Below are 13,783 nucleotides of genomic sequence, written 5' to 3'. Positions count from 1 at the left end.
GCTCGTTCTCTGGACCGGACGAAGTCGGAGAGGGCTCGGTAGCTCGTTCTCCGGACTAGGTCAGAGAGGGCTCGGGAGCTCGTTCTCTGGACCAGACAGAGTTAGAGAGGGCTCGGTAGCTCGTTCTCCGGACTAGGTCAGAGAGGGCTCGGTAGCTCGTTCTCTGGACCGGATGAGAAAGTCGGAGAGGGCTCGGTAGCTCGTTCTCCGGACTAGGTCAGAGAGGGCTCGGTAGCTCGTTCTCTAGACCGGGAAGACTTTAGGTTTAAGGCTGGGAAATTGGATCGGTCTGTTGACCGATCCAGTGATACCTTAGTTGTCTGATCGGTCTAGTGACCGATCAGTAACCCAATAGAAGCTTTCTGTGGATTATCTGATCGGTCCGTAGAATGATCAGGAAGCGATGTTATCTGAGGAAGCAAGGGGATTCAGAGAAGGGGGGATCGGTCTGTGGACCGATCCATCTATATCCTGATCGGTCCACAGACCGATCAGGGATACAAGACCGATGCCTGATCGGTCTGTGGACCGATCAGGGACCTCCTGGACCGATCAGGATGGAGCCTGATCGGTCCAGGCTTAGCCGTTGTGACTCAACGGCTAGATTTCTGGATTCTTCTGTGTCTTCTTCGCAGTGCAGTTTATAAGCCTCTACAGTGAAGGTAGAAATACTCTGGAAGATTTTCTTCTTCCTCAAGACTGCGATCTGAGCTTTGCTGAGCTCTTCATTTTCTGAAGCTTCGTGTGAGCTTCCGTAGGCTGGTTTTCTAGCTGCTATTGTTGGATCCGTGAAGTTGTTGCTTCATCAACGGACTCCAGTCGACAACGAGAAGACAAGCAAACTGGGTAGTGTGTTTTTACATTCATATTGTTCATTGTTTCTTGCTCAATTCTTTGTACTCCATTATTACTGTTGCAAAAGGAATTGTGGTGAGGTTTCTCCACCCAGAAGGAGTTTTTATTAGCCGGTTCTCTGGGGTCTCATCCACCGACGGATTGATAGGATTCGTCCACCTTACGGACAAGCCGAGGAGTAGGAGTATCATCTCCGAACCTCGTTATATCATCGCGTTTGAGGTTTGATCTTCTCCACTTTCGTTTCTATCTTTTATTTCCGTTGCGCTAACTCAAATTGTAGGAAGAAACGAGAATTTGGGATCAGCTATTCACACCTACACCAACACATTATCCCATACTTGTTAAACTGGTTCTGGTATGTACATTTTATTATGTTGTTTACTATTGTGTATAATGATACTACTAGTAAGACTATATACTTTGATCTCTATACACTTTGACCATACACTATCTCTTTTCTATTATCCATGGAGTCATTTGGACTCACTATTTTGTTGTATTTTCTCCTTTCTTCATATAATAAATATATATTATATGAAGTTATTTGGAGATTTTGTTCATAGTTTTACGTTTCTTACATTTTGTTTTTTTTTTTTTGAATTTATTCATGTAATAATTAATTTGAATGTGATTTTAGTTTTATAATTTACTTTTATTCAGTTATGGTATTTAGTATGTTAAATTGTACTGATAGTCATTTGAATTTTTATTGGAATGAGTTTGATATATTTCCGTATTATATATATAGTTGGTTATCTTTATTATTGGTTTATTCTTGATTTATGTGGTAAAATGCGATTCGCTCGCCCCCAGCGCCCCCGCCAACCTGTCCCTAGGCTAACACGGAGGAGGTAAATCATGGGTGGCTACTAACCATTAGTGCAAATGACTAAGACATGGGGAGGTTATGCTCGGTCACGCCGAGTTTCGACCCCAAAACCTCATGTGACAACATCCCATATCTTAATCATCGCATCGTCCCCAGGGGCGGTTTATTCTTGATTTATGAACTTATATTATGTTATATCTACCATTATTACAAGGATACCGCCTATTTCTTCAGACAGGCAATATTTCTAGGACGTGACCCACATAATTTGAGCATGACAGTACGGCCGATAGACAGGGGCGGATCTAGGCGAGGGCTGGAGTGGGCTGAAGCCCTCGCCAAGATCTGTCGGACAAGGAGGAGCTATGGGGTTGCTGTGGGGCTGACTGCTATCCGCCCTCACAGAGCGATGGAGTCCCAGCCATGAGTCGACTGCTGTCTGTCGATGAGCGTCTAGCCTGTGAAGGGTGGGAAGGGGCACAGTGAGGGTAGATGCTTGTGCGACAAGCAATCGAGGCAGAAGATGTTCTTCTAGTTCTTCTTGTGGCTTCCATGGGTGCCACATCCCACGAAGAAGCTCTCCTCCTTCAACCTCCCTAGCCATCTTGGCATTGCCACCACTGCCGATCCGCACTTGCCTCCTCTTCTATGCATCCGATCAAAATTAAATCACGCAACTAACAGCTTTCAGCCTTTCTTGGACGAATGGGGAAGAAGCTTTGTCTTCATCTCTTTTTATTTTATTTTATTTTATAAAGGAACTCCTTATTAAAAAAAAGTCATCTTCTTACCTTTTGCAATCTGCTGTAGCCCGGGCCTGGGCCCAAGCCCAGCCGCCTAGGTTAACAAATCATTCTCTCATTCTCTTACTGATTTATTTTTCCTAAATGTGATTTCAAAACTCTCAACTCTTTCTAGTGCTCTCCGCCTCTCCCTCTCCACCTTTCGTCTCTCTTGTTTCTCTTTCTCATTGCCGATCTGCTGCCCAAGTGCCCCAATCACTGCTGTAGTGCTCAGTCCATATCCAATTGGCAGTCAAAAAATAACATATTTATTTTCCATTGCCCATTGTTCATTCAAAATTCAAGGTAATTTTTTTTTTACCATTCATAATTGTAAATATTGATTTAATCGCATAATATACATGACTTTATTTTTAATGTAGATTATGGAAAGTTTTTTAAACCTAAATGTACGTAGTGAAGGTTCTTCCAATGATCCTAATATCAATGAAGCTGTGGAAAATCAATCTCTTGTGGAATTAGATTTAACCGATAGTTCAATAAACAATAGTCTAATAGTAATTTTGTAATTTATTAATTTACTATTTTATTATTTTTATTATGTCTAATTGAATTATTTATTATTAAATATATTTATTATGTCGCAAAAAAAAAATTATTAGCCCTCACTAGAACTTATCTCTGGATTCGCCTATGCCGATAGAAGTCTCCACTGGCCAATAGTTGCCGACTTTAATATTCGTACGACTGTATCAACTCTTTTCCCGTGTTAAGAGCTTCCGTGTCACGGACGGGACGACATCTGGAAGATGGAACCGTTTGCAGCCCTAATTCTTCCGCCTGCCCACCCCTTAAATATCCAGCTCCGGCCGCCGCCACTAGGTCAGCATTGTTCCCTAGCAGAGGAAAGGGCAAGTGGATCTGTCGAGAGCTCTTGCTTGTCGGAGATGGCTGTACCATCCACGGACATATTCAAGCTAGGGTTCATCGGCGCCGGGAACATGGCAGAGAGCATCGCCCGGGGTGTCGCTAAGTCTGGCGTCCTCCCGCCACCTAGCATCCGCACCGCACATCGGCGTCCTGAGCGTCGCCTCGTTTTTGAATCATTTGGCGTGCGAATCCTTGAGACTAACTCCCAGGTATTATTTCCTTTCTTATCCCTTCTCTTTTCGTTGCGTCGGTCACATAGGTGATTTTGTTTAGGCTGCTTACTAAAAAAGCTATTTTTCTTGGAATCGTTGTCTAAATTAGTCCCTCAATATCAACTTGGAGGTGCAATAATTGAATAAAGTGAATTCAAATTACTTTTAATCTGCTGAAAAAGGAAAACCAAGTGATAGATGATCATCATTATAACCACCATGAGATCCTATTTCTCCCAACTTCCTTTAGTTTGGAGGCGGCTATGATAGATGACTATCATCTGTTGCACAATTCGTGCTACATGAATCATGAACATTCTTTATAACTAAAAAATACATGAAAATTCGACCAGCAAATGATTAGCTATGAAAATTCAACAAACAATAGAACAAAAATATGCAATGTTTTAGTTATTGTCTGGGCAGAACTTTATATGGTCCTTATTAGTTGTTTGCAAGTTTCATTCATCCAACAAACCCATTTTTGCAAGGAACAGCCACAATTTTATATGAATATGCTAATTTATGGGTATATGCAAGAGTATAGCCATAATAGCCCTATAGAAAATCTGGTGCACGAAGAGGATGCTCCTTCCCTGTTTTGGTTGGTAGGTGGGTGAAGGATACCAAAAACATGAGAAGTTGAAAATGGTCAATCCGATTGAATAACAAGTGGAAAAGAGCTTGTGTCAACAGCTGAAGTCATTGGGTGATCCCTACAGAAGGTATTGGATTGAACTAGAAACGATACTGTTCTTACATAGCAATATAGCATGAGCCTAAACAGTATTTCTTGAATCCGCCATTTTTAATAATATGTTAAATTATCATCCTTTTAACCTTCTATGAACATGAATAATTAATTTTAAGTTCATATTGCTCATCACAACTCTGGTGAAGATTCCACTGTTGGGGTAGTTTGTTCATAAATTATGGACTTTTTTTTGAAAAAATGAGTTCAGAGAGCCAAGTTAGTATGCTCCTATTTCATTTAACATAAACTTGAAGTCAGTACACATAGTGATACAACCAGGTTACAGAGAAAAAAAAGGAAAAGCCAAACGCAGTTACAAAATCAGCCATGAATAGATCATGAAGCTTACACAGGATCCTCTTGTATCCAAATGAAGCTACAGCAGGCACTCTAACCTTCCAAAGCCATAGTGAATCTGCCTACCAAATCTGTAGAGCTTTGAGATAGGAATTTAATTTAGAAATGCCATACTGGACCTTGTGCTGCCAAAACAACATGCAGCCAAGCATAGAGATATCATCTGTTGCTTGCCTATTCTGAGACTACTAGCTTCAGAACTCCAGAGATCTGGAGTTAGGTGCCTAGTCTAAAAAAAAAAAGAAACACAGATGAATTAGCCGCCATCCAGAAAAAGCATAGAGGAAGGCAAAGAATAAGTTCAGTGAAGTTTTCTCAGCTGCTTCTCCATAGTTGATATACGAGATATCATCAATAGTAACATGCTTCCTTCTAAACATCTTTGATGTTGAGTTTGACATGCAAAACATATCAAGTAAAAATCTGTGGTTTAACAGTTGCATAAGAGATCCAAATAACCTCCTTCCAAGGTTCTCCAACAAACCCCCATGGACTAACATAAAATAGGCTGAGCTGCTAGAAAAGACTCCGGTTGGATCCCAATGCCAATGTGTGACAGTGCAGTTAAAGGCATCAACCAGACCACCAAAGATTTGATGAAGCTCAAATAGGCACTGACTGGAAATTGCTTGTCTGAAATAGATGAGGAGTGTTGGAGACTCCAAGTTAAGTTCCCTAAGCTGGATACCTGATCATTACAAATGTCAAACAGACGAGGAAAGCACTGTTTCAGTGTGATGTCCTCAACCCAGCTGCTGTGCCTAAGAGACACCTCAGGCATTCATACTGGCAATGAAAGTAATTCCAACAATCAAAAGTAGGAAGCCGGATAATTCTCCAAGAATGTGATCTGGATCTGTTCAGAACCACTTCACACAGCCAAGAATTCATTGGGGGTCTTATTTATTGGCTTCTACATTTGTACTGTTCTGTTATTATTATGTTTCTTAACTTATAATTATAGAATAGATGGATAATCTTTTGTTGCAGATTTAGAAATTTGTTAATTGCATGGTCTGTCAGGTTTTCCCAACCCTGACTGACGGTCAGGGGAAGTTGCCCCAACCTAACTCCAACCCAACCCTTCTCTTTGGTGAAATCTTTCACAACCATGTTCGACTCTAGCTGGTTTCAGGGTTTTCCTCAGATCAAGTTTTTCAATTAACTTTAATTACACACACACCCCACAAACAACCTTTGTACAACAAAAATAACAACAGGAAACAAACCACAATCCCTAACTCATACAATTTCTTTTTTGTCATTTTTAAACTTAGATTAGGGTCATGTGACCAAAAGTTGTTGCCATGTGACCAAAAGGTCACGAGTTCGAATCCTGGAAACAACCTCTTGCAAAAAAGCAGGGTAAGACTGCGTACAATGGATCCTTCCCCGGGACCCCGCATGGCGGGAGCTTCGTGCACCGGGCTGTCCTTTTTATTTTTAAACTTAGATTAGGGTCAAGTTGGGTAAGATTAACATTTCTCCAAACCATTCATATGCTTTTTTTTATTAGATTTCTTATATTCTATTTTTTATTAATATTTAATTGAATTTGAGTTAGATAATTATTTTTGGCATTTATGCAAAGGCTTGACACATTAAATTTTATATGGAAACTTGAAACCGTACCAAGTCCAAGGAAAGACCCAGATTTATTCTCCTTTTGGATTGTTGGGTTAGATCTCTTTTGCTTATATAACTAAGAGGTAAAGAAGTGAGGCTTCCCACATACAATGAAAAGCCAATATATGGTGTAAAAGGCTGAATGAATTAACATCATTTGTTTAAATGTTACTGTTACTAATAGGATTATGAATTGAACTCTTTCAGCTAATCAGAGACGAATACCAACAGATAAATGCTGGACCTTCCAGATTCTGGAGACCACTAGGCCCACCCCATTAAAAAGTCCACTAGTGAAGATGTCAACGCATTCTTTAGACTATGATACTCTTTTAATTCTGAAATCTTTTATATAATTTCTTTCTTGTTAATCTGCTTTTTTTTTTAAAGATTTCTCAGCATTTTTTCTTTACAAATTTTGGCAAGAACATTCCTACAAATGTCTTTCATCTACCAAGTAGTTTTCTTCCATCTAAACTTTGGGTAGTTAGTTTCTGAAAGTTATTTTACTTGTTTGGCATTTTTGACCATTTTTTATGACAGGTTGTTGATGAGAGTGACATTATTGTTCTTTCTGTGAAACCTCAAGCAGGTACAATTCTCTACGAACTCTTGATAGAGGAACAGCTTTTTAATTCAGAACACAAAGACCTAGATTTGCCATTTATATCCATTCTACCATGTCTATTTCTATGATGATAAGATAATTCATACTTGATAAGGATATTTTGGGCATTAACTGCTCTATATTATTTATATAGTGTAATTTGGATATATTTTGTTGCAAATGCCATAGTCTTTCTGCATGCTTTCTTATATGGCTGTCTTGAAGGATCTTTAGTTTCAGTGAAGCTTCTTGGGTACATTACTACTTGTGTTGTAATCAAGCGTCTCTAGTCGCGGCCTTGCATGTCTAAGAAAACAACCTGTATCTTGGGCAGGGAATTCAGATGTTTATTTTACCTTTATTTACTTTAATTTGACTTTTCACTATTATATTCATATTCTCAACAGGATATAGAACAAACATAATTAATCACAGATAATAATTTCTTAATTTTACATATTCTCAATGCCATATTGAAAAAATAGAACTTCTTTGTCACTTATGTTTTTGGTCAAAACTTTTAATGTATTCTGTGCCAATCCGAAGCAAATCCTTATTGATTTGTTTTCTACTATTGCATTGATCCTCTGGGATATAGAACAAATATAAAGATCACAGGTAAAAAATTCTTTTGACTCTATCTTATATTGATTTATCATATCAGTTAAATGTTCTGTTTTTTTAACTTAAGATAGAGAAACTTTTCAGATGTATTATATGAGAATTTCTCAAAGTACAAAATGACCCAAAATTTAAAAAAAATGGACAAAGAGAAGAGAAGATCTTTATCTAAAGTTTTTGCATCATATTTGTAATTTCTTATTTAACTATTATATTATCATCAAGCTGAATGATGGTGTAGGTGCTAACTATTTAGAGTCAGATACATGAGTCTTATTCCTCCATTAACTTTTGTGCAACACAATGTCATTAGTAATATTCAAATTAATTAAACTATTTTTATTACATCAACTAGAGATTCTTTGATCTCTCTACATTCTACCCTAACCATCTAATTATAAATTCCATGATCATCTTTGAGCGTGCCCACACTGTTGCAACTTGTTTTCTCTCACTTTATCATCTCTTTGAACTATGCCCAATTTCTCCCAGATAGGAATTTTTTTTTGTCTTATCTATCCTAACAATATTACTTATGCATTTAGCATTTTTCATAGTGTTGTTCCAACTTCGTAGCACTTTGATCCATCAATATGATGGGTCATTCCACAACCTTTAGATATCAAACATATTGTTTCTTATGGTGATAATTGATGCTAATTGCAGCTAAACAAGTCTTGTCAGATTTGAAGCCCTTTTTATCAGATGAGAAACTTTTAGTATCCATAGCTGCTGGAATTAAGCTAAGAGATTTGCAGGTTGGTTGCTTTATTATTTTTAATTATCTTTCTCAACTTATTTCATAACCTCACTAGATATTGAATGTGTTGATTCATGAAGATCATTTATATGGACTAATAAATGCTAATTTTCTCTTTCTTTCTATTCTAACCTTTCTGGTAGAGTACCTATGACTTATGAGGAACTATGGTCCTCAATAATAATGAGCCATGTTCCTAACTGTTTGGGATTTTGTTACATGGTTCTTATATTGGGCTTTATTTAAAACCATATGGTTGATAGTAATTAATTATGTCATATTCACCTTAATATATTTCCTATTTTTTCATTGTTTGTTGGCGTTCTGCATCTTATTCCAAAACAATAATGTTATATATTTTTTTTATTTCCTAATAACATCACACATCCAACTCAACATTTAACCTCTTGCAAATCTGTTTTATGGCAGACTTTTGACCCAAGCTTAGGTTTGTGAAGTACTATTATATCCGAGGATTTAAAGATTACTTACCCAAGCTTGTTCTTTGTGTCAACTAGCTGACACATAATAGGTGAATGAGTAGGGTGGATAGGGTATTTACAATGATTTATAGGCCCCTTAAATTATCACACATACTCAATCACTGCTTATGCTGTTAGAATTCATAGCTATATATGCATAAATGGCAAGATGCATGATATTGATGTATTGAAAAGGATGCCTAGAAAAAAAGACTGTTCTTTGCCTGCAACAAATTCCTTGGGATGGAAGTGAATACATGTAGAAAGTTTACTTTTGACTATTGCACTTCCATTGGTGGCTAGTGGATTTGCACAAAAAAAAATGTAAGTCCAGTGATACAGAGCTATAGTTCATTAATTATGTAGGTTCTCTAGTATGAGGATTTGCATTTTTTATTCTGACAAAGAAACAACCACCCACATTGCAAATAATCTTGTGAAATATGATCATATTAAGCTAATCCTAGTGGATCGGCACTCTATGAAGTTAGAGAAATTGTATTCTAAGAATATTGGCTTATGATGGCTAACAGCCAACAACATATTACTTGTTTCTGAACTGTTATTGATGAACTGGAATAATTGCAAGCACAAGTCAACTAATGCAACATAATTTCTTTGTCAGTTTCCATCAATTAAGCTTTCCAACTTGTTTCCATTCTCACCATGTAATTTCTCTTGTATTTTTTATTTTGGAGTTGGGGTTGTGGTATCAAAAAATCTTCAAAAATTGATTTGATTCTGCTGTACATTCAATAATAAACACAGGATTGGTCTGGTCAGCGTCGGATAATTAGGGTAATGCCAAATACACCTTCAGCTGTTGGACAAGCAGCATCAGGTGAAAAATCTGTGTTTCTTTTTAAACTTAACCAATGCATTAAATGCATCCTAGTGCATATTATAATCATATTGCATTATTGTATGGAAGGAGGGGCACCCTTCGGTTGTTTTTTTTTTTTCCCAAAATGAATGCTTCTTTGATAATTTGGGGGAAAAAGGGTGCCATTTTGATTTCTCCCTGAAACAATTTCTATGCCTTTAAATGCTTGAGTATTCTCAGTCATGTGTGTCGGGGAGATGGCAACAGAAAAAGATGAAGAACGTGTGGCCAGTTTATTCCGTGCAATTGGAAAGGTATGGACAGCAGATGAGAAGTATTTTGATGCTGTAACTGGTTTGAGGTACATCTTCTGCATGATTTTGCATTTTGATATTTTGGATGGAAGCAATTTGTTATTTACTGATTCTTTACATTCAATTGATCGTAATTCTTCAACATGGTTTTTATTGACATGCTATCTAATTCCAGTGGTAGTGGCCCTGCATACGTATATTTGGCAATAGAGGCCTTGGCTGATGGTGGAGTGGCAGCTGGTCTTCCTCGTGATCTTGCTCTTAGTCTGGCATCACAAACGGTATCTTGTTAATAATGCATAAATGATTACTCACAAACTATCAATCATGACTGAAACTACTTCGAAGAATTATTTGTGGTATTTTCAAAATGCAAATAGAGGTTAAACTACTGCTGCTTCACAAAGCACTTTTGACTAGGTTGGGTTTGGGAGTGCTTTGACAAAGCATTTTTGGGGGCCAAAGCATAATCATAACAGAATATTCAATATTTAAATAATATGAATCAGCACAAAAAAATAATATGTAAATAATGAGTAAATTATATTTGAAAAAATAGAAAGATTATTTCATTCTTTGATAGACTATAATGTTCATTAATTATCATCGTATATTAAAATAATAAAGAAATGAAAATATGTTAAAATTATTATTCTATAAAATAAATAATATTGTTTTTATAGTATGAATGTGTTAAAATATTATGTCAATAATTCAATATATTTTAAAATAATTGTACAAAAAATAGTATATAATATAGGCAAATACTAGTTTGGACCAACAAATAGTATTTTTAATATTTTACTATGTATGTAAAAGTATATTGTAATAGCTTTATAGTAAAAATAGTGATTCAATCATAAGATATTTATATTGTCAAATAATACTTATCGAATAATATATCATATTATATTACACATTAATAAAAAGATTGACATGTGGAGATTAGATATATAATTTATTATAAATTTTAGTTAATAAGTGTTTTTTTCTTATAATTGTTTATCTATTATCATTGATGAGTTAAAGCAAAAAGTATAATAACCAAAAACTATAATTTCCAAACCAAACATTCAAGTTCTTTCATACAATGCATTTCAGCACAAAGTGTTTTTTTTTTTTTTTTTCAAAAATGCACTTTGCAAACCCAGTATAGAATAAAGAGACCATTCCTACATTTCTGCATGGTGGCACCTAAGGAGGATGCAGTCAACGAGTTTTGGGCCTCTTTGGTGGATCACCTTTTTTTGTTTTTGAGCTGCCAATAAACAAGTTAATTTGGGTATTTGTTGTGCCAAGTCGTCCATTTCCTTGTTTGTTTAACGGTGGCAGCATGTGTATTACCGCTTGCTATCCATGGAATTGATAGTGTACTCATTCCCTTGCTTAGTCAAGTAATGTTGAATCGGGCATAAAAATGAATCCTCGTTTATTACCTAGGACGACGAATGTTATCTCAGATAATCATCTGTTCTTTCTACAATTGGTAAATGTTGACTATTCCTCTGATTTGCTCCAACCAACATCCCATCCTAAACTCTGGACTAATCTTTAATAAATAGCAATCAAGAACTTCCTTTCTTTTGGTTATCCTATGAAATTTAGGTTCTTTTTTGCAGGTGTTAGGTGCTGCAACCATGGTTAATCAGACTGGAAAACATCCTGGTCAGCTGAAAGATGCAGTGACATCCCCTGCTGGGACGACAATAGCTGGGATTCATGAACTGGAGAAGGGTGCATACCGTGCTACCCTGATGAATGCTGTTGTTGCTGCCACCAAACGTTGCCGAGAGCTATCACAGTCATAAATAAGAATTTGCTTAACGAGCTCCATTGCTAAGATTTTGCAATTAGGCATAGTGATTAATAGTCTAGTGTCTGCCAGTCCATCCTTGTCAAAATAAGATAAGAAACTAGCTAAGACTTCCTGAGCCAGAATCATTGTGATAGTTCATGCCAATATTGTATCATCTTCACACATTAGTTGCCAAGGGCACTATTTCTCATCAAGAGTAGTGAGTATCATCTTTTAATTTACAATGCATTTTTTATGTTTTTTTTTTCTTCTGGAAACCTTTGTGATAATGATGTCAAGGGGTTCAAGTCAAGCTTTACGGTAAAAGGAGTTTGCCAATGTCTGCCAGTAAATGTTGTTCCAAAGCAACTACAGTTGTGTGAAATTTTTGTTACAGATATAAAAAGGTGGAACTTTACAGGTTAAATTGCAATCCATGTTTAGTATCCATCATGGACTGTGATCTTTACAGGGACTCTGAGAAGATATCTCTGGAAACAACACTCCAAACCTCAATTCTACATCGAAACACTTTTCATAATCATCTGCACACTTGGACACAGAGTTGTGGCTCAATCAGCTCACTGCTTCAGAGATGCTCTGCAATGAAGGTCTCCAGTGCCGGCCTCTTGCTGCCGCTGCTTGTGTGCTGTTCTTTTGCTGGTCTCCGTCCTCCCTCGCCACCTGAATCGCATCAAAGAGAGAAGGCATTGGCTGCTGTATGAAATCAGCTACTAACGATACAAAAAAAGAACACAAACTTGAGGTTTGTTCTCTGAATCCTCCTGCTGTGCCTCTCCAGCAGCATCAGGTTTCCTGTGTTCCTCTTCTTGCGGCTGTCCTCTGCATGATTCAGCCTGGTATTTCTTGAGCTTGTCCTGCTTTCTCTGCATGATCGCCTGCGTAGCTTCTGGCGGATCGCTAAAATGCCTCACACCATTAGCCCATAAAGCAAGAAATCCAAGATTGCAAATTCAAAATCCTACGGGCTGGGACCTTGGGAGGTGATCAGTCGGTAAACCTGGCCGAGCAACAGCACGTCCTTGGGCTTCAGCAGTCGCACCCGGGTGAACTTCACGGTGCCGCCGTCCTGCTTGGTCTCCGAGACAGTGAGCGTCACCAGGGCCACGTAGTGCCCCGGGTTGCTCTTCATCACGTCGGCGGCGCTCGTCGGCCAGTAAAGCCTCTCCGCCTTCCCTCCGGGGTGCTGAATCACCACCGCCGCCGCCTCAGACGCTTGGCAATTCCCCATTCTTTCCTTCAGCTGAACAAGGAAGCATGAGCGTTAAGGCGAGGAAGAGAAAAAGCCCTTAACCAGCTGCCGTTCTGTGTAGCCTCCTTTTAAAGGTAAAAATTAAAGGGGTGTGTTTTTTTATGAATACATTATAAGTGGCGTTTTTTTTTAAATCTTATCAAAAGCAGTTTGTTTTTTTTTTAAAGTTTGAAAGTATTTTTTAATTTAATATTATTAAAATAAAAATAGATTTTGCTCATTCTAAACAATCAAATATCATCAATTTCATGATAAAATACATACAAATAAATTATAAAAATATTTTATACCTTTATATTAACACCATAATCGTTTGCATAAGAAGATTAAATACATTTTAATTTGAGATCTGAGAATTAAATCTTAGTATAGGCGAGGTAAATATCTCGCTCCAAGGGTTAATAGTCATCTGCAATTTACTTTTTCTGTATTGGACCTGAGACAACTTGATACGGGTACTAGGTAAGCATAATTATCTTTTGCCAACTCGACATTTTATATTCATTAGGATTTTATTTAACATTATTATAGTTATGATTTATATTTATTACAATACATTCTTAATTATTACAATATAATTATTTTTTCTTTAATAATTACTATTGATCCAGTGGTAAAAATGGGAGACCCTCATTGGCGGGAGGTTAACGACACGTGGAGGTCAATGGTCAAGAGGGTCAACCCCAAGGTCGTGTCGAGCGGACTGGCAGGCCGACTAAGCATCCGGCCGACCGGACATCCGGCCAGGGGTCTCCCGAACCGGACGAAAGACAGCTCGACCAGGTGTCGGGTTTCCGAT

The 13,783-nt window shown here is 37.5% G+C and overlaps 2 protein-coding genes across 3 annotated transcripts; one reads left to right on the top strand and one right to left on the bottom strand.

The window, feature by feature from the left end:
* Window positions 1-3,169: 3,169 nt before the first annotated feature.
* On the top strand, window positions 3,170-11,926 carry LOC122030852 (pyrroline-5-carboxylate reductase-like). Its single transcript, XM_042589902.1, has 7 exons — window positions 3,170-3,569; window positions 6,853-6,901; window positions 8,204-8,295; window positions 9,548-9,620; window positions 9,843-9,963; window positions 10,092-10,197; window positions 11,536-11,926. Exons 1-7 carry the CDS (start codon window positions 3,240-3,242, stop codon window positions 11,722-11,724), a joined length of 960 nt encoding a protein of 319 aa, XP_042445836.1. The 5' UTR covers window positions 3,170-3,239; the 3' UTR covers window positions 11,725-11,926.
* Window positions 11,927-12,086: 160 nt separating this feature from the next.
* LOC122030853 lies at window positions 12,087-13,056 on the bottom strand. Of its 2 annotated transcripts, none has more exons than XM_042589903.1 (3): window positions 12,708-13,056; window positions 12,473-12,632; window positions 12,087-12,395 (listed from the first exon to the last, which is right to left on the bottom strand). In XM_042589903.1, exons 1-3 carry the CDS (start codon window positions 12,961-12,963, stop codon window positions 12,293-12,295), a joined length of 519 nt encoding a protein of 172 aa, XP_042445837.1. In that variant the 5' UTR covers window positions 12,964-13,056; the 3' UTR covers window positions 12,087-12,292. The 2 variants fall into 2 exon arrangements, with proteins under 2 accessions (XP_042445837.1, XP_042445838.1); XM_042589904.1 differs by having other exon boundaries at window positions 12,473-12,621; window positions 12,708-13,055.
* Between the last annotated feature and the right edge of the window lie 727 nt (window positions 13,057-13,783).

This window comes from Zingiber officinale, chromosome 11A (assembly GCF_018446385.1).
Source record: "Zingiber officinale cultivar Zhangliang chromosome 11A, Zo_v1.1, whole genome shotgun sequence".
Taxonomy (NCBI): Eukaryota; Viridiplantae; Streptophyta; class Magnoliopsida; order Zingiberales; family Zingiberaceae; genus Zingiber; species Zingiber officinale.
Note: the sequence above shows the minus strand (reverse complement) of the source record. Positions and strands in the feature narration are given on the sequence as shown.

Coding starts and splice junctions, on each gene's coding strand:
- LOC122030852 (XM_042589902.1), top strand. CDS start 3,240: ATGGAACCGTTTGCAGCCCTAATTCTTCCGCCTGCCCACCCCTTAAAT. Junction 3,570..6,852: donor TCCTTGAGACTAACTCCCAG/GTATTATTTCCT, acceptor TTTTTATGACAG/GTTGTTGATGAGAGTGACAT. Junction 9,621..9,842: donor TGTTGGACAAGCAGCATCAG/GTGAAAAATCTG, acceptor GAGTATTCTCAG/TCATGTGTGTCGGGGAGATG.
- LOC122030853 (XM_042589903.1), bottom strand. CDS start 12,963: ATGGGGAATTGCCAAGCGTCTGAGGCGGCGGCGGTGGTGATTCAGCAC. Junction 12,633..12,707: donor CCGACTGATCACCTCCCAAG/GTCCCAGCCCGT, acceptor GAGGCATTTTAG/CGATCCGCCAGAAGCTACGC. Junction 12,396..12,472: donor ATTCAGAGAACAAACCTCAA/GTTTGTGTTCTT, acceptor GATGCGATTCAG/GTGGCGAGGGAGGACGGAGA.